Below are 21,373 nucleotides of genomic sequence, written 5' to 3' on the forward strand. Positions count from 1 at the left end.
ACAGTGATACAGAAAACTAATTAGGTGCTATCTTTGCCCAATGGTGTTTATAGCTGTTAGAGGAAGTAAGATGTCAGTGAAACTGTGATTGCTCGATTAGGGTAATTAGTTCTTTGTAGACTAATTGCATTAGAGCAGGATGTGAGACCTGAAGATCATAGCAGCAGTTGAATTAGTATGCCTGCTTTATTGTTGCAAGTAGTACATTCCCTTGGATAGTAATTACTGAGTTTAAATGCATCACTGCTTTGACTTGAGGTTTGCTGGTGAGCTGTGTGGAAGGGGGTGTTTAATGAATAAAGAAGTCACACAGAACTTTAATTGTACAAGTATGGCATCTATTTCCTCTGAGAAGCCATATTAAGTCTTTGCAATTATTTGTGATAACAAGCTAGTTACACATTGGATAAATTCAGGAGTTACGAAAGTTCTGCTCAATATCTTACAACAGAAAGCAATTTACAAATTTTAACTCTTGAATAGGTCTGAAATAGTTGAATGTACCAATTTTGGAAATAAGTAGTAAAGATACGAAGATTTGTGTCAATAATACCAGTGGAATTACTTTCATGGTCAAAGTGAAGTAAATTCGTATAGGTATTTGGTAAATTAAGGTAGACATTTAATCACTAATTCGGACTTCCAAGTAAATCATGTATGTTTGGTTTGCCAGGCATCATCGTGTCAGGAGGTGTCAATCTTTTGTCCTATTCTCAGTGCATTTTAGGCCTGACTTAAATTACCAAGCAGCTATTCTAAATGTTATTTTTGAGTGTTTTTCAAAGGACATTTTGTGCTTGTTTTAAAGGTAGTAAACATTGTGCCATTTCAAAAGACAATTAGAAGATTTTTTTGGTCATTAATTTCCACTTTTTTAATTGCCTGATTTTTTTTTTATTGCCCAAATGATTTTGTCAAATTTAATGATAGTCTTTTGAAAGATACTTCACTTGTTTTGAAACTAACTTTTAAATTACTTAATATTCAGTCTAAAGTGTGTCTATTTAATTAAACAATGTAAAAATAGTTAAGCAGAAATAATGTATTGGAAATTATTTTTAATATATTCTAAGAGCTCAAAAATGCTCTTTTGGAAACATACTGGGTCAAATGGTTTCAAAGACAGAAAAGGTTGTTACAAAGACTTCACTTAACAACATTTACAATGGTAATAAACAATAATGATAAAAACATACAGGCTGCAAATCTGCAAAGTGGGATGCTAAATAAAGAGAGTAATAACTGAAAACAACTTTTCAATAACTAAAGAAAATTAGGCTAAAGTTAACACAGGCTTTGGAAGAGAGGAAACAACGAATATCTCTGTATTGTTTTAGTAGTTCTGAGGCTTTTTTCCTTCTTGCAAAAAGACAAGAAATTCATAGTCTAGACTTATGTCACTCCATTAAAGCTGAATGTTTTTGCTTCTTGTAGCTTCTCAGTACATCTTTGATTTGGCTGCTGCTGATGTTGCATGGTGTTAGGAATGTTGGTGTTGCTGCATTAGCTCCGTAGTTTCTTTGGTTTTGCAACAGAGACCAAGAGAGAACAGAATAAAATACCCAAAAGTACAATGTAGTTTTGAACAGAAGGAGCTAGCCTCTAAAGTTTCTTTCTGATTCTCTAGAGAGAGTGGTGGGATCCAAAGGTGGATTACTGGAAAAGCATGTTGCTTTGGGTTAGTCGTTAGAAATTTTGATAAATTCTGAATAAGTTCTGGAAAGATGTAATCAAACCCAGTTAAAGGAAAAGACCATAAGACAGGGCAAACCTAACTGTAGCTAGTGTGCGGTATGCCAGATAAGAGATGTAGAATAAAATCCTGATTGTAATGAAGTCATTGGGAATTGTACTTGTTTTCAGAGGGGCAGGGCTTTCATCTTTTGACTGTAAAGTTGATACATACTATTGAATACAGTTACTTTTAAAAAAAAAAAAAGAAAACTTGAGTCTTGGAGTGTGGTTCTCATTATAAAGAGATTTGCAAGACTTTTGTTCATCAGAACTATACTTTAAATAACTAATACATTCTGTTTCTGCAAAATATTTAGGGGCATAATTTAATACCATAGACTTCAAGTCATCACTACGGCTTAATATTAGAGTGTGACGGAAAGTGTGCTTGTATTGGGACTTCCGTTGCTATCAGCTCTCTGATCAGTGCCCCAGAGTGATTGCTAATCTTGGTTTAACGGTTTCATAGTCACCGTACATTACTACTCTTTAAGTAACATAACATTGCTAATCTTAACCTGTGATTGAAAATTATTTGGAAAACTGACATTCTGGTGTAATATGAGCAGCCTGTCTTCATACATATGCTGAAGATACTTAGACTTTACATGAGGCTATTTTAATAATTCTTCAAGGAAAGTTCTTACACTGTTGTGTTTTTCTTAAAACCAGAATCATTCTATGTGAAATTTTTACTTTTTTTTTTTTTAAAACTTCGTGTTACATTATTGGTCCAATATAGAGGCAGAAGCATAAAGCAGCCTAAAGAGTGGTATAGTTCGTTTAATGATGGCTTTGCGTGCCGTCTCGTACCTGTGACACCTTGCAGTTCTGAAGTGTCAAAATCCGCTGCCCTGGCAGCAGTGACCTTTCACGGACTGTATGAGCTCCTCTCATTCTAGTGTATTCTCTTCATTAACTTAAATGGTCTCAGTGGGAAACTGGGCCCAATTTATGACCTAGACTGAAAATCTTGCCTTTAACTAATTAACTTGTAGTGGTGCCTCAGCTAAATTAAGCTTAATGGGTCATTTAATCTGTCCCATTGCGCAGGAGGAATTTGACGCTTTTTTTAAACCAGAGGTGCCCAAAATACTGTTCTAGCAAGTACACATAAATCATGTGGCCTTTGTGGACAATTAGATACCTACAGAGAGAAACAAGGTTCTAAATAAATGATCGTTATGTACTTACTTTCGGGAGCAGATAATTTAATTTGGTATGATTAAAATAGATACTTAACAGAAATCACTGGAGTGAATTTAACTCTATCATAGCCTGTGGCTGAGACAGTGTGCATTTTCCCACTTGAAAGAATCTTATCCTTTCTAGTAGTAGCAAAATGGTTCTTCTCCCAAACTACAGTGCTAAATCTGAATATTGAACTTCACAGAAAATCTGTTAATGAATCCATTATAGAAAACCATGTATAATGAACTCATAATAAAGAAATTGGTGGTATGCAATGAGATTTTGAAGAAAATGTGGAACCACCAGATGGGAGGACTGAAAAACCAGGGTTCACACTTTAGCTGCTTAGTTGATTTTAGAATAGTACAAATATTGAAAATGAAACCCCTGAGTCAGATTATAAAAATTTAATAAAAAGACATAATGTCTAATCTTTTTGATTCCTAGTGTTGGTGTGTCTGGGTTTTTCTTTAAAGGAAAAAGTGATAAAGATTGTATGGGCACTCAAACTTTACATTAACTGATCTCTAAACTTTGTGGGTTGATGATGCTTTGTTTTTAGGGTATATACGCTATCCCTGTAATGTTCTGCAGTTTATCAGGAATTATTATCTTGCTCCCTGTCATTTTAATGTAGTTCTATCTGGAAATGCGGTTTTTTTAGCAGATGAACATATTTTCTCTGCCAAAGAAAAAGACCAAATGAGGTAGATTTTGACCTATTTTAATTCTCAAAAGTTTTAATTTTTACTTTTTAATTTTTTAATTTAAATTTTTTAGCCTTTTCCATGTGTTTTTCCAATTTGAAGGCAAAAATTTCGGAACTTTTTAGTACAGCAAATTTCTTGAACTTTTGTAGAGACATGGCTTTTCAAGGCCATCCTTGCACTGCGGTTTTCTTGTTACAATTGTTATCTTCTACTTTGAAAGCTAATCTCTGTACTTAGAGAGAGAGGGTAGTAGGTTGTTTCTGCTGTTGTTCCTTTTGCAGTGGATTATATTTCAGGTGAATATAGTGATATAAAATTTTTGTAACTCAAGGCCTAGTTCACCCTTCTGTGTTTAGTTTGCAGTTTCATGTTTATTTTCTGGTAACAGTACGGAAACTTTAGAATTGATGAATTCATCTGCTTCAATTTCATATTGACAAAATAGGCTGTATCATAACATCTTCTACTGAATTTGCACTTTTGTATTTAACCAGATTTTCAGGGACGGGAAATGTGAAAGTTGAATATGTTCAGCATTTCTGGAATTGGGCCATGAAATGTAGCAGTTGCTACAATTCACTGGCTGAATCATGGATATGGAATAAAAATGGCTAAAACTTAGACAAAGGTTATTATTATAAGCTCTTAAGGTTTGTCCTTTTTTCCCCTTCATTATTGCTGAATATTGCTAGAATGAAAACATGAATTACATTATGATAGGTTCAGTGTCCATAATGTTTGTTCATTTCTGCTAAAACTATTACATAATTTCCAGAGATGATTGTAAAATTAACAAATTTTTACTTGGAAGTCCTATGAGACCTAATGGCACTGTGCCAAATTACTTTTCATTTCCAATATGAGGCTGAAATCTGGAGGTCACTAAGTAAATTTCTAATTTCAGAAACCAAGACATCTGAGCTATCATTCAGATATTTTAACATTAAAATACAAATCCTTATTCTAAATTAGCTAGATATAATAAGCCCTTCCTTACGTGATAATGCATAATTTCCACCCAAATGTCAAAATAGTATGACTTTAGAAGGAAGTAAAATTCCCATGTATCAAATATAGGCTGATTTTTTTTCAAAGATTCCACATATTTAAAGTAGAAATTTTACAATAAAACTTATCTTAAACTGGCATTAGCTGCAGTTGTTTCAGATTTGACTTGAACTTAGTAATGATCATGAACATGCAACTTCCCTGGAATATATGAAGCTCTCCACTCTTTTTAAAGGTACTGATCTATGTACTTAAAGTTTTTGAAACAAGAGGGGTGGTATTACAGTAAAGATGCACTGCAGACCCGAGGTTGCTTGTATTTCATCTTCCCTTCTTCTGCATGCCCCATTCTATTTCCAGAACTCCCCGTACCTGTGAAACTCTACCCTTTCTGTTTAGTGAAGAGTTCTGCCCTTCCCCATGCTAATTCAGCCTCGCACAGTTCCTTGTCTGTGCGACTGGCTTTTGGTGAATGCAGGTGAATTGAGAGCCTGAAGAAGGGACTACCTGTGTGGATGCATGGGAGAGGCTGTACTTCAGCGGAGGCAGCAAAAAGAGCCTGCAGGGCTTCAGCAGCCGCTAAGCGAGGTTCCAAAGGCATATGGCACTGTGCAGTATTTTTTTGTGAGTGAGTGTGTAGGTTTTCTTGTGGGGATTTTTTTGTTTTAATGTCTTTAAATGAATTGCTGCTTAAACCATTCTGAAATGTTTTTAAGTGTTTACTGGTATTTTCCATTTTTCTTTAATGAAATGTGTGCTTCCTTTTCTTTTGCCATCTGGCAAATTTTAATTTATCCATATGGTGCGTAATAAATATTGGTTTTTTTCAGGCAGCAGCTAGTCTACCTTCTCTGCTCCCTTTTCCCAGCCTCCTACCTTTTGTATGCATGCATGGATACAGGGAATTTTGATAGTATAAGGCTAGTGACCTCTGAGAGGAGATGTGGACCTGAATATCTGTTTTACCTTATTTATTCTAATAGTAGTTAGGAGCCCTAGGAAAGTAGCATTTAGGATAGCTAACTGAATATAGTTCTTCAGTATCTGAAAAATGACAGTTAGTCAAATCCTCTTTGGTTTCATAGAAGACGTTAATTGTTTCAAATTATGTTTGTTACGTTTGTTGCTTCCTGCAGGGGAAAAAGTAGGCTGGGGGAGGCTTTTTGATTCCAGGAAGCTTTTGATTTCTCATTTCTGTAAAAAGTTTATCATGCCATAATCTTGTCTGAAATAATAAGGTTAAAGTCAGTCCTGAATACAACTGACTTGTGAACATACACACTTACTTTTACAGGTGTGTAAACCATTTTGTGTCTACAGATGGATTAGTGTATGTGTATGAGTAGCTGTCCTGACAGACATTGTTCCATTGATGTTGTTATATCTGCTATGCAGAATATAGCAGTAAAATTGCTATGTAATTTTAAATCAAGAGTTGCTTCTAGCATAAATTAACTCCAAGGTATTTTAATCTACTTTTCACAAAAATTGGTACATTTGTTAATGTCAGAAGAACCATGGAAGTGACCTGTTAACTAGTTGGTGTGATTTTCTATATTAGAATTTAAACAATTTGCAGATAAATAACTCAGGAGTGTATGTTATTTTTATTAATGTGTGTTTAATTCTGTGGAATACCGCAAACTTTGTTTTATATTATGTGGTTTGTTGCTGAGTTAATGAAAACTGTGTATTTTAGATATAAGGATTTATATGCTTGTTTTTCAGCTTTTGAGGCCTTCACCAGATTTGATTAGAATAAGAACCTCCATCTTGAAAAAAATGAATTTAAATTGTTAATGTATGAGAAATGCTTGACAGAAAAGTTCTTACAGAAGCATTATGTTTTGTGAATACAGTGTTTTGGAAGACACAATTTATTTGAACTTCCTCTTGCAGGCTTCTTTATAGTTTAGCCTTTAATGCCAGATTCCTGAGGCATCTTTGGTATTTGATATCTTCAATGACCACACGAATGATTACAGGGTACGTATTATGCCTTTTCCGAAACTGAGTCTTTGTTAAAATAGAGCATATCTGGTGAAATGAGAATGAGACAATTAGTGGTATGACAGTGCTCATGGAAGATAATTAAAAACAAAATTGTAATGCTTATTTAGCTCCTGTGATTTTATGAAACTGAGCAAAATCTTGGAAATTGGACAGTTGTAAATAAATAAAATATTTATTTGTAATGAAGTGGATGTTTTGTAGTTTTCGGACTACTTCCTAACATCAGTATAGCAAACACCAAAACTCCAAGTACTTCACCCCACGTATATGAGTTTTATCTCATTTACTTTGACTAGTCCAGAAATCGATGGTGGCTGAAGCATATTCCTAGGAACTGAAACACTGGACCTGCAGATTTGTTGTGTGCTGACGTGCAGATTAGTTACTCTTTGCTTCATGTCTCTATTCTAAACCAGAAAGTATCTGCAGTCTGTAATAGTTAATGACAGAGTTTATAGATCATGAAGATACTGCGATACTATAGTGACAGGAACTTACAGAGTAACGTTATTTTGCAGGAATGGGAAATACTAATTATTTCACTGAGAGCACCATCCTTATTTTGCTGTAGGAACTACTACTAAATATTTTTACTGGAATGCTGAAGTTAATACTTTAAAAAGAGTATTTAACTTACCATCTCTTTAATTTGTATTTTATATTTTAAGGTCTATGGTGCCACTCCTTCAAGTGATTTCAAGAGGCTCTCCAATGTCTTTAGAAGACTCTAGTCGAATTATCCCTCTCTTCTACCTTTTTAGTTCTTTGTTCAGTCATTCACTTATTTCTATTCATGATAATGAATTCTTTGGTGATCCGATAGAAGGTGAGTATCAAGCATACTAAATAGCAGTGCTTTGCAAAATGTTTTTGTGTAAGGCTACAGAGTTCCCTGGGCAATGATTTGCTGACATCTGTGAGAAGGGCTCTTCTGCGCTGACTTGCTGATGGTCCCTTGAGCACTCAGCTGTCAGGTGGCTCTTTCATGGTGATTACATTTAGAAAAAAGAGGAAAAAAAATGATGGTCTGCACCTTGGGAACCGTAGCTTTACAGGGTCTGATATGCAAGTTCTTAATCATGATAATTTTTAATACGTGAAGAGAATGAAGTTGTTCTGGACTGAACCTGTAGTCTAATGTGAAAATTTAACGTAGCTGGAATCACAAAAGAGAATAAGAATATTGTAGTTAAAGTCATTGTGACTATAAACAGTTACAAGACCTGATCGCCTTTATAAATGTATACTCGTTCTCTTTTTGGATGATGTTTCTTTTCTCTGCCTTTAGATTTTGTTTGTGATTATTAAAGTTCTGATGAAATAAGTGGTTTTTTTAATAACAAAATGATTAAGAAAAAGTTGTTTAAGGAAACTTAAACTTGTGTTTTATATAGTTGTAGGTCAAAGACAATCATCAATGATGCCTTTTACACTAGAAGAGCTTGTAATATTATCACGCTGCCTTCGAGATGCATGTTTAGGAATCATAAAGTTGGCTTATCCAGAAACAAAACCAGAGGTTCGTGAGGAATACATTGCAGCATTTAGAAGTGTCGGAGTAACAAAAAATACAGAAATGCAGCAATGTATACAGACAGAACAAAAACGGTGGATTCAGTTATTCAAGGTAAATTGTGTCAATTTTCAGAACATATTTGAATAAAGTTTTCATTTTTTTCTCTATACTTTTAACAGAGTTGTTACAAGTAATATGGATTTGGAAAGGTTGCTTTTTGGCGTATATGCTAAACTTTGAGTAATTAAATTCTGATAACTAAATTTGTTTTGCTTCTGGCAACTGTTAATTTAATTTTCTTGCTTATCCTGCTTATAAAAAATTTACTGTGTAGAATATAGGTTTTAAATTGGACTCCCGTTCAGCACGGTACTTAATAATATCATTATAACTTCTTGTAGGTGTGAAATTCTAACCGAATCGTATGATTCCTTAAGTACTTCTGTATTAGAGACTTCACTAAATTGGTACCGTGCTGTATTGGTTTTTTTGGTGTTCTACAAAAATTTGTTGATACTGCTCCTTTTGGGTTTGCTGGAATATGAACGGGATGGTGAATCTGGCTTAGCAAATGTAAACTTAATGTATGTTCTTTCTGGATATCTACCAATGTACTTCTGCTAGTTTTATCCATGGCATCCTACCTAAGACATGAGTTAAGAGAAGCTGAAAACGTTGGCAGAAAAAAACCTAATATAACTGTTGCCGAAAAAAAGGAGTGCTTGACTTGTCATGAAAATTCTGCAGCAAACACATCTAGTCAGCTAAAATTGCTCATTAAAGAAGTGAGAGCAGAAGAAATGCATTTTCCAAATTGAATGCTAGATTTACAGTCTGTTTAATACTGGCGACCTCTCGCACACTAATGTTCAGTTCGAGTCATCAGCTGTCCCTTCAGGTCTTTTATCACTGCTTTTGTCAAGCTATCTATTTAATTGAAAGAAGTTAATTGAATGAAAATGATCAACTAAGCTTGTATTAATATTGCTAATGGAACTTTCTTCTTGGCCATGTTTGGAGAAAGATGTCATGCTAGACTTTAGGAAAGGCCCATTAAGGCTTGCACTTAACCTGATGGGCTAATTAAGGAATGCTTATTCATTCTACAAGTCTAAGATAGCCTCTATCCAGCCTATTCTGCCTGATTTTACAACACATTTCACTTATGAGCATAAGCATTAATAGCAGTGAGAGTAACTGATAATGTTTTGATTGCATTGAATACAGTCCTAATGCACCACTGAATCTGTAATTTGTATGGATTTATCTAATATATGTTTGCACAATTTAATTTAATTACTTGTCTTTAAATTGCCAAATAAACTTTCGATTTAAAGGTCACAAGTGAAACCCCCAATATGTCTATTTTTCTAAGAAGGATGGCATGCTAGGGGTATTTTTATGTATGCAGTTTATATCATGCCATCTTCTAGTTCTTCTCTTTAGTTTGTCATATTAATCTTTTTATAAGCTGCTTATGTTTCAGGTGAATTTGATCATATTTTGCTGTCATTCAGAAGGCTGTAAAATCCGGAGTTACTCTGTCCTACTTTGGCAGTCAGGAATTAAACTCGTAGTGGGACTGTCTAAACTTGGTGTACTCTTACCATTTTCAGGAGCCAGGGTTGTCTTCCATTACAAATGTAAATCTTGAGAGTATCTCAAAGGCTCTGGTTCTAACTTAAAAAGTAGCTAATAACAAAGCACCCCTTGTTTACTCCTTCAGAAACATATTGCTACAGATAAAAATCCAACATAGCTAAAGTTTGTCTCATCAAGACGACTGCTGTACACAGCACTGAGTCTTTCCTGAGATCAGCTTCAAAATAGCTTCTTGCCAGTAAGCAGGCAACACTATCTTCTTCCGAATCGTTAAAACAAAGCTTAAGTAATTCATCATAAATATAAGTACAAAATACTTTTGTTTCTTTTACACTGTCAGATATATGAGAGATTTATCTTTGATAATACTTTTGCAAGCTGCCTGCAAAGAAAAAGGCATGTTCCTTCTCTATCATCTATACTTTTAATTTCTGGTTTTTTTTCTTTTAATTTCTCATGCTTGTTTTGCATATTTTCAATGCCACTAGTGTCTAATGAAAGACATTCTTGTATGTGTGTATATATGCACACAAATATAGGCTTTAATTCTGCAAGATGACGGTAGATCTGAAAACAGTGAGACTGCTGGCAATGATGTGCATATTTGATAACAGATTGGAGGTATTTTGTAAGATTTACATGTGAAAACATCTTTATTCAGCAGAATCCCCCTTTTTTGGCTTGATATAGTATTGAATAGTGTAGTCAACTGTTACAGGTTCCATAGGAGGACTTAAGTTATGAGTATGTGAAAATGATTTTGCCAAATAAGAGAATTATTTCACTGTCTTGAGTTAATCCTGTGAAATTAAGTTGCTAATTTTGCTGAATTTTAGTTTTGAATGTTACTTGCACTTGGTCCTTTATTGGAAAGAAATCCCCATTTTAATATTATTTATTGAAGTGAGTCTTTCCTTTCAATAAAATACATACTTGTAAAAAATTTTACAAAGGAGTCCTGAGTTTAGATTGCTAGTCTTCTTGGTACCCATTCATTATGTAGAAGGATCTCAAAGCTCACGAAATTTTATTCAGCTTCCTTTAAGGATTCTTTAACTACTTGTAAAATATTTTATTAGCAGGATCTTCAGGTGGATAATTTTTTCTTATCCCCCCCCCCCTTTTTTTTAATTTTTCTCTTACATATAATGGTAATGGGACCATAGAGCTTCAGTGACTCATCTAACCCGCACTGAATTTTATAAGGGCAAGGTGATGAAAATTCCTGTGTAATCAGACAGTTCCCTTAATAGCATTCTTTGTTCTGTTTTGAATAAAGACCTTACTTTACAAAGTGGATCTTAAAAGGTCTTTTGTGTAGTATCTAGACACAGAATCCTTTAGAAGGTCCATTAAAGTCTTTGTTACTCTTGACACCTGCCCATTAAGACTGTCTTTTAGCAACATTACTTCAGAAAAAGCTTTGTGTATGTGTTTTTCTATTAATTTTTCAAGTGCTGTAGTTCTAGGTTGCAAAACAGATGGCTGTTCATTGTAGCAGTGATAATGTCTTTTTAGGCTAGTAATTTAGTATTCTATTGATTCCACTTAATTATGTTTTATGTAGTGTTGGACTAAGTTGGTTCTGCTTTGAAGAGAAGGCATGCAACCAAGTATGACAATTGTGCTTGAGATGAAGTAGTTGTTAGTTGTTAGCTTGATATCTCTACTTTTTTTTTTTTTCCTTCTGGATTGGAAGAAACTGCCAAGAAAAATATAAAAATTGCAAAGACACCCTAGTGACCATGATAACTAGTTTATGCACATCTTCATAACAGAATTGGAAGGCTAAGAAAAATGGTTATCTATTCAGTTTTCTCATTTTCTGACTTTATGGTTATAATAATGACAGAATTACCTTTCATCATTTGAATTCCTTGTAAATAAAAATGAATTAAACATAGTGGTTTAAGCTAATGTGCTTGTGGTTGGTTGAAGCCAAAACCAGCACAGCATCATCATGCACTGTGGTTCAGCTGATAAGCAAAAATTTGTTGAAACACTGTTACCAAGTGGTTTTCAGGTAAACACTTACACTTTCTATTGTAAAAGGACTTACTAACTTAACACACTAAAGGGCTTTTACCTAACACATTTTAGCTTGTAAATAACATTATGATAATACGGTATATATGTGCATGTTAAGTGAAAATTACAACCAACCACCCTACACACACATTTTTAGGACTGTAGATGCTTTTTGTGTGTCTTAGGGTGGTCACTTGATAACTGTCTTCTTTCTGGCAATGGTTATCTTGTAATCTGCTTTTGGGCATGTTTGGGCTACGTTCTTCCCAGGATTGATTTTACTTTCTGAATCTGTATTTTGGATCCTTTAACTAGCTTACAGTATGGTTTCCTACACAGTATAAACAGCTGAGCTAGTCACACTAGGATCTGTTTTAATAAAGACAAGAACTTTGAGGGTACAGTTCATTTGTGAAATTGTTAGCTGCTTCTGGATGAAATGATCTTTTTTTTCTCTAGCCAGCTTTGAAAACACTGACAAGATATTCATTGACAAGAAAAGGAGCCTGTGGTGTCTTTTCAGGTGTAGACCTTTACCCTTAAAAATATCAGCATTTATTTTTTCACATGGATAATCACCTCAGTGTCTGGTGGGGTGATATTGTCAGCAGATACTTACAACTCCTCTCAGGCACCTTTAGCTGGAAATGCTTTAGTTTGTTAATGGAGCAACCAGAAGTAGTCAATCTTTCATGTATTCCAGAGATGTAACTTTTGCTGCCAATTTAATGCTTCTGCCCTCTCCTTCTCTACTTTCTGAGGTTGATGTTGGCTTTTGTATGGTTTGGCCATTGAGGAGCACATCACAAAATCTTCTGCTGGCTAGTTAGTTAAGTTTATTGACTATAGGCAGAAATACCCATTTTTTACTAGTTGCTCCCTCAGATTTGCCTAGTGTGGAGTGATACATGTGACCTTTACTTGAGATGGCAAGCAAAAGTTCCATTCTTCTGTGGAGCATTTTCCTTGAAAAATGATGCACAGAATTTTAAGACAACTCTTCCTTGTGGACAAAGAAAACCTGCAAACTGTCCAAATTGTTTGGAATCTCAGTTTTGGAATGAGAGGTAGTAAAGAATAGCTATGTATCTCTCTCTTCTAAAACATGCATCTATTCAACTTGTTTAATTTCTGAAAACCTATGTAAGCAAAAAAGAAAACAAAATCTATATTAAGACCATTGTATAAATTACCTGGTCAGGTGTTACTTTCCTTAAATGGGTAATTTAGTGCTGGTAATGATTTGTTTAGGCTTTCCTGAACTGGCTACAACTTTTTCGGTGTGCAGGGTGGTCCTAGGATTACCTAGTCCTAGGTAGTCCTAGTTCTTAGGTTTGGGAATGAGACTTTAATAAGCCAATTTTTTTGACGACTTACAAGTGAACCACTACTACTTACTTGCATTCTAAGTATAAGTGCAAGTTTTGTAAGTCAAAAATAAGTAACAATTTCATACATTACTGAAATATTTTTTTTTTTAAGGTTTTTGCTTGTGGATTATACAACTTTGTTCACAGTGCTAAATGTATATTGAATGTATGTATTTCTGACATGTAGGTCATCACAAACTTAGTGAAAATGTTGAAATCTAGAGATACAAGGAGAAATTTCTGCCCACCAAATCACTGGCTCTCAGAACAAGAAAACATTAAAGCAGATAAGGTAAGAGTAATATCCTTTTTCCACATAGCCTTACAGATGCCAAAGTTTCAGTGGTAAAGTGTTTGATTCCTGACAGTATCGGTGATGTTGATGTTGCACAGTTTTAGTGTGGTTTAAAACCTGGAGTAATGCTGCTTTTCTCTAATGTAAAAGTTTGCATCTCTTAAGAAACTTTTATGTTAAATCATATTTCCAATCCATAAAGTAGAATTTGCTCTACAGTGCAACAGTGTAAGTCATCTGCATTTATAGCAAAGGAGAACTGAAAATCTAGTAGCGTTTTGTTGCATTTTATTTTAAGTACTCTTTATAATAAAAATACTAAATAAAAGAATTGCTCTATAGTGACAAAAAAGCCCTCAAAATTCTCTTCCAAAATAAAAGAAAATTCAGTATTTTCTCTACTTACCTCACCTAGAAATTGCTTTTTTTTTTCCTAAGAGCTTTTGAAAAAAATTACATTGTTTGAGATTAAAAAGTGTGTGTGTGCAAAAGAAAACACTCATGAATGTGCAAGTACACCCTTGGAATCATCAAAAACTTGGATCTTAAGAGTCTAGTTACACCTTAAATAGACAAGCTTGCACTATTAGATGTCTTAACTGCACGGAATAGTTAAGAGTGAACTCTTTTGTTTATTTTTGATGATTGCATATTTGCTTGCCTTGTGTTTAAGATCTCCGTTTCTCTGTTACGTCTCTTTATAATTCTTAGGGAATAGTGCCTGCATATCTTAGGGAAAGTTGTAGTGGTCTTAAACTGTGATACTCACCTGATACTCAATACAAAGTAAACAGAATTTATTTGACATCTCAAAATTCAAACTCAGCTTCTCTGGTATCTTAAATACCAAAATTTAATATAACATTGTATGGTATTTTTAAATGATACGTGGACTTTATATTACATTGTTAATTCTGCAGCTCAGCTTTAAAGCACAAGTATAAGGAGGAGCGATTAGAAATGAAGATACTTAGACATTCAGACACAGTCTTGGATGTGACAATTTTATGTATTCGCTGTGTAATAGTAAATTGTGATATGTAATTAGATAATGTTTAACTGTAAAATACTGTTAATTTATTAGGTTACGCAGCTGTATGTGCCATCCGCCAGACATGTCTGGAGAGTCAGAAGAATGGGAAGAATAGGACCGTTGCAATCTACTTTGGATGGTAAGATACTGTCTATGCAATTGTTGCTTTACTAAGTCAAAATAACAGGTTACCTTATGCAAACAGAATCTACCTTTTATGGAGCTCAGTTGAGTATTTTGTATAGAAGTCTTAATGACAACCAAAAGCAAGGCAATTTTTCATAATTTTGTTTCAGATATTAAAAAAAAAGGTATATTTGTATACACATGTGCATGTATATCTTTAGAATATTTAATGTACAACAGGTTTCCCTAAGCTTCTTCTGGCATTGATGAGGGGGAATGATGAGGTGGACAGATGATACGTGTTAAAAATATACATATTAATATGTATAAAAGGCAGTTGCATAAGATACAAAATTGATAAACTTGCAGAAGATGTAAAGCATTGAGGTTTTGCTTTTAATGTATACTATAAACCAACTTTTTTATTATATATTAAACTGTTACAAACAAGCTTTAGGCACCAAGATAAGTGTTAATTACTGTTTATAAATATTGTGTCTAATCAGATAAGGCAGAAACTTAACCCCTTGAATTACTCAAAATAGCTGGACTTTATGGAACTTGCAGAGAAAGATGAGAGAAATGGACCAACTTAGCAATTAGGCTAAATTTACACTAGTTTAGTTGTGCCAAATCATGTAGACAGTTTGTTTCTTTCAGCTTTTCATACCTTTGTACCTTCACTATTCTAGAATTTTACCGTGCTATGCTCAAGTAAAATAATCATTAGATCACTAATACTTGTGAAGATTTAATAATGAATTAAAAATGAGGCCTTTAAGCAGCAAAATGATTCATCTGTGAGAGTCCGTACCCTCTTTCAAGATGATGTAATCTGCTTGAGTATCTTAGCCAGATACAGTAGATCATTTAGAAGAGACCATAGCCTTTGAATGCTTCTGTAGAGTTGTAGAGAATTAAGGGCTTTGTCCAAGGTTGAAACCTAAGCACTTCTTATAATGTGGTTTTTTTTTATTTGAATAGCTATGATGGTTTAAGTTTACTTTGATTACCTTATTAGTCTAGTTGCCAGACAGCAACTAGTTGGTCCAGTCTAAGTACTCCTCAGAATTTTGAATCGAGTATTTTTTCAGTTTAGTTTCTCTTTTTTTTGGAAGTCGCCTATTCTAAGTGATTGATAATATGAAATCTTAAAAGCAGGTGGTTTAGTGAAAATTGCCAGGCTTTGACAGGCCTGTATCCTGTATACCTTACGGACTCTACATCAGTAATTCCTGTCCTTCCATTGACCTAAATGGCTCTTGACAGCTATACTGTCTTGATGTTCTCCACTGTCAGACCTGTTCCACATTTATTACTTCCAGATTCTCCCTCATGCTACTAGTCTCCTAGTCTCCTTCCCCTCATTCATACAGTATCTTGAGCTCTCTCCCTTGTCTTCCTTCCCATAATAACACCAGTTTCATTAGTTGCCTTCGTCTGGGTAGTTGGTGGATAAGGAATGCGTGTGCTGTGGTTGGTGTGGAGCAGCTACATGCCCTCATTTTGCTGCTTGACTGTCAGACAAGCTGACACACTGAACAGAGCAGATAACTGAGCTCTCCTTGCTGTTTCTGTAATCAAGTCACTAAAGGAATTTCTCTTCTCTGTCCAGTTGAAAATTTTTACAAAACCTAGCATTTTTGAATCTCCTATTCTCTGTCAAAGTTAAAATTCAGTGGTTAGCTCAAAAAGTGTGTTGGAGGCAACATGGAGAGGAAAGATGACACTGTGTTCATGTAAACCTCATTTTCATGCAAAATCAGGCTAAAAAAGTGCAGTCAACATGAATGTATGAAAACAAGCAGGTAACGATGTGCACATGACTTGTTTAATCCCTCTTGACTCCATATGAGTTAAAGCCAATTAGCATGAAAGTACTGCTGAATCACATATGGTCATGTTTATTTGTGCTTTTTCATTTACTTAAACAGCAGGCTTGTGAGTTCTAAATGCCCTGTGTATTGATGACTCCATCCCATATTTCTCTTTAAAGAAAGAAGCTGTGATGGAGAAATGCAGATAAAATTGACTAATTGACTGGAATAATTGAACTATCGAAGTCATGTAGTGGTTTACCTTTGCTGTACATGCACTTTTTATTTAAAATGCTTTTAACTGTTAGCTTAATAGGCTGCATACATTGACTTTAATTAAAAATGTTTACTAAGTAAACGAAGGGTAATCACAGATAAGCATTTTATCAGAAATTCCAAAGGCTTGCAATGTTGAAACCTGCCCCAAATGAATATACATCAAGTATAGTGATGTTTTGGGTCATGTCATGTTAAATTGGTGCTTAAAATATCCCTACTTAAAGTGCTTTGAGGAGTTTAAAAAAAAAAAAAAAAAAAAAAGTGCATTGAAGTGATGTCCAGTTGCAGAAGGGCAGCAAGATGCTAGTCACCACAGGTAGGAGCCAAAGGGGAAAATTGAAACTTGTCATAAACTTCCAGACTGGGTAGTAAAGTGAAGCATTTACTTCAATTTTGTAATATGGTCTATAAATAGTCTAGATTCTGGAGTCTTTTTTCAATAGTGTGGTTATTAAACATGAAAATAAAACAACTAGGGAGTTGTGGGTTTTCTTTCCTCTGTCATCTGAAGCTGGGTGTCTAGTCAATGAGCAATACTACTGATTTTTTTTTTTTTTGCTGCTGTTAATTAATTTACAATCAGATATGTGCTCAGCAACTGAGTTGCTTCCCATGAAGTTACAGCAGGATTGTTACTTCTACTGTGCATTACCCAAAGTCGAGATGTTTCCTAAAAACACCCTCTGTGGGTATAAGAAGGTTCAAAGGAGCTGCATGGTAGTTTGGGAACCACATAAGATGGAGTCCCTCTGTTACTGTGAATTGAATTCTTTTCTAACCTTTTTTTCTTAAGCACCTGATACAATTTCTTGATGTTCTTTTCACTATTTCTGCAGTGACTAGGATTTAATGTGATCACTGTGACCTTCCTGATGGGAGAGAAAACCTATTGAAATAAATGTTACCTTTCTGTTGGTTTCATTAGATTTTGTTTAATTCTTAGTTTTTATGCCTAAAATGATTTGATTGAAAGTAAATGTTGTAGTTGAAAGCACAATACCTTTAAACTACTTTGATAATTGGGATGGGAATATTGTCTATCCCTGTGATGAAAATTCTAATTACTTACAACTTCTTGTCTTCTATCATGTATTTTTTCTTAATTGAAATATTAAAATGTCAATAATAAGAAAATAACTTTTTTCTTCTGAATAAAATAGAAAATACAGGAGTAGTTATTTTATACACATTTTGTTTTCAGTGTGTTTTCACTACTTACTTTTCAGTTTGTAGAAAGGTGAGGCTTTGTGTGACTGTTTAGTAAGTAAACTATTTCAATGTATGTATCTTTATACTAAGTAAATTGAATCACTTGATACAAAATAAACTGTTTTAAAAAAATATTCTCTTTCTAAAATTTTTAAAATTATTATTTCTCTTTTAAGTGGGTTTGGAACCAGCACCTCTTTCCGTATCTGAAGAACGACAACTTGCAATTTTGACAGAGCTACCTTTTGTAGTTCCTTTTGAAGAAAGAGTAAAGGTACCTAATTTCTAATTTAATATGCAATTGGTTTTTTAGTTTTTTGTTTTCAGTAAGTGTAAAAAGAGCACTTGGCTAAGTAAAAACTGGATCATTTGCCTGCAGAAGGATATGACAGGCCATACTGGTTTTCTTCAGTACTCATGTGGCAACTGAACATTTGAAGTTAAATACTTTTTCTCTTTTTTTACTAGTTATATTGCCCTTTATAGTAATTGCATTAAAATTAGAAACATGTATTCCAGGATGTATGAGAGCAGTTGTATGTTTATAATAAACTGCAGTCCTGATTCAAATGATTGATCTACATGATTGCACCCTCTTGTGGTTAGCAGAGCATTAACTAGTTGTGTATCTGTAGTAAACACATTGCAAGGTCAAGACTGGACACTTTTGTGCAGTGGCTGGATTTACTCAGAATGAGATAATGGATGTCCATTTTGAGAAAATAACGCCTGGAGATGAAATTTCTTCATTCATAGCTGAGTGGCTGAACGTTAATAGAGTACGTAGTTTAAAACTTGCAAGATTTTTGTATTATTGGATTTGTTTTCGAATGTCTTCCAGATTTTAAATATGTAATTGTTAGTTCTGTCACCGATTTCAGTTTACATCATACATTTTTTTTAAAGCTATTCTTCTGTTACACACAATTTTTTTTTCTGAGCTGCTTTTGTTGTCAGTAGTATCAATTACTTAAAAACTGCTCCCTGAATTGTCTTGGAAACATTAAGTTGCAAGACACTATCAAGGGAATGATGAATCATTCTATAGGGAACGTAAATCAGTATTTGTCAAAAAACACAACAGCTTTGGTAGAAAAGGAGTGCTTTTTCCAGGCTTCTGTGAAACAGTTATTCCAGCAAAACGTTTTGATAACATATGGCAATATTGCACTGGGGTTACAAGGAAACAGTTGGAAGTTACCACAAGCAGGGATCTCTGTGTCACAATTTAGTCACTGTCTACAACCTCTGGACTTCTTAAAGCTATGTTGAGATGTACGTATGTTAAGTTTCTGGAATTCATAAAACCTTGTTTGTTTTTGTCACAAAAACTGAAGTAAAAATTGGATGAGAGCTTGGAGAGAAGGATAGAGGTACAGACTGAACTTTTACAGTTCAGAGAGGAGATCCTCTTATATTGCTTTTTTGACCAAGTCTGGTCCTTTTTGTGTAATAGTGAGAGTCAACATCCTTTTGGAATCTCCAACTGCCCCTGCTAAACAACTTGCAGTAAGGGAAGAAGATACCTTATCGTGGTCTTGGTTCCTTCCCCCCAGCTTTCAACCAACTGCCGTCTATTACGCTGTGATTTAATGTGGTAATACAGCTCAATGCTGTTTCCATGTGTGGGTTGTTCCGTGTGTCCTCTCATTTTCTGACTTCTTCATGAGATTTTTTTACCTTGAATTACCAGATACTAGATACTCTAACAAGCAATTACTGACTCCAGTCTCATGGTAGGCTCTTCAGCCTTCTGACCCTAGGGGATGTTATCCTCTTTAGCCTTAAGCCACATTGGTGTACACCTTTCAATCTGATATTTACTGGTGGGAGGTAATGAATCCAATTTATATCAAATGCCTTAGTTGTCGCTTACTTAAGCTGTACTCTTAGCAGCTTGCCTATGATGGTGTTGCTTCCTATGGTGTCTACTTCAGTCAGTGTTGCTTACTTTTCCATATGTTAGTCTGAAGTAATTGCAGGTGCTTCTGTTATGTATTAGGGTTCTTATTTCAGGACCAACATATGCATGAACATTGGATTATGTAGGAGTCCTGACTCTATCAAGAACAATTTTTCTGTAAGATACACTTCCAAGTGATTCTTTCCACCTAGTATTGTGTAGCAATAGTTAATAAACTATATCTAGCCATGCTTCAGGAAAGAGAGTGGTGGTGAATATGTTCTCATGCCATGTACGTAAAAAGGAGGTGTCTGTGGCTATGTGTCTTGATGCTGTAGAACTGTAGAAAAATCTAGGTCAGAAGGGACCTCTGGAGGAACTCTAGTCCACATCCTTCCTTGTACGAGGAATAACTTCAGAGTTGAATCAGGGTGCACAAGGACCTGTCCAGATGAGTTTTGACTATCTCCAAAGATGGAGATTTCACAGACTCTTCGTGTAACCTCTTCTGATACTTAATCACTCTCATTTTGAATTTTTTTCTTTATGTCCACTTAGCATTTCTCTTTCTGCAGCTTAAGACTATTTTCTCTTGTCTTCCTCCTGTGTACCTTAGGGGAGAATCTGGCTTTGTCTACACTGTAATCTTCCTGGTTGGAGGGTGTCTTCTCCACTAGCTACGTGTGTCCATGGAAACAGTAGATTTGAGACCCTACGGTAGCTTTCTGTGCTGTTGTCAGATTTTTCTCTTTCATGAAAAATTTGTTGTTTTTAAACATCCGTGGAGACTCCTAGTTTTCTTCATTAAGAAAGCAGTCTGTGATATTATTGGGAGATTACATCCCTGTAAAGGCTGTGGATGTAGTCTATCTAGACTTCAGTAAAGCGTTTGACATGGTCTCCCACAGCATCCTCCTACATAAGATGGCTGCTCATGGCTTAGATGAGTGGACTCTTCGATGGGAAAAAAGCTGTCTGGATGGCCGAGCCCAGAGAGTTGTGGTCAACGGAGCCAAGTCCAGTTGGCGGCCGGTCACTATCTGTGTTCCCCAGGCTCAGTTTTGGGGCTGGTGCTGTTGAACTTCTTTATAGATGATCTGGATGTGGGGATTGAGATTGAGGGCATCCTCAGTAAATTTGCAGTTGACACCAGCTTGGGTGGGAGTGTCGTTATACTGGAGGGTAGGAAGGCTCTATAGAGGGACCTGGACAGGCTGGATAGATGGGCTGAGACCAACGGCATGAGGTTCAACAAGAACAAGTGCTGGGTCCTACACTTTGGCCACAAAAACCCCATGCATTGTTATAGGCTGGCGGAAGAGTGGTTAGAAAGCAGCCCAGCAGAAAAAGACCTGGGGGTGCTGGTAAACAGCCGGCTGAAGATGAGCCAGCAGTGTGCCCAGGTAGCCAAGAAGGCCAGTGGCATCCTGGCTTGTATCAGGAATAGTGTGGCCAGCAGGACCAGGGCAGTGATTGTCCCCCTGTACTTGGCACTGGTGAGACCACACCTCAAGTACTGTGTTCAGTTTTGGGCCCCTC

The 21,373-nt window shown here is 35.2% G+C and overlaps 1 protein-coding gene across 1 annotated transcript in view; it reads left to right on the forward strand.

Moving 5' to 3' along the window:
- The window catches only part of UBE3C (ubiquitin protein ligase E3C), an 80,470-nt gene that overhangs the window by 23,803 nt on the left and 35,294 nt on the right, over window positions 1-21,373 (forward strand). Inside the window, exons 11-16 of the mRNA XM_009697834.1 lie at window positions 6,543-6,629; window positions 7,325-7,482; window positions 8,051-8,283; window positions 13,360-13,464; window positions 14,552-14,639; window positions 18,108-18,205. Coding sequence (XP_009696136.1) covers window positions 6,543-6,629; window positions 7,325-7,482; window positions 8,051-8,283; window positions 13,360-13,464; window positions 14,552-14,639; window positions 18,108-18,205 — 769 coding nt within the window. The remainder of the gene's footprint in view (window positions 1-6,542; window positions 6,630-7,324; window positions 7,483-8,050; window positions 8,284-13,359; window positions 13,465-14,551; window positions 14,640-18,107; window positions 18,206-21,373) is intronic.

The sequence above is a fragment of the Cariama cristata genome, unplaced genomic scaffold (genome assembly GCF_000690535.1).
Source record: "Cariama cristata isolate BGI_N322 unplaced genomic scaffold, ASM69053v1 scaffold15253, whole genome shotgun sequence".
NCBI lineage: Eukaryota > Metazoa > Chordata > Aves > Cariamiformes > Cariamidae > Cariama > Cariama cristata.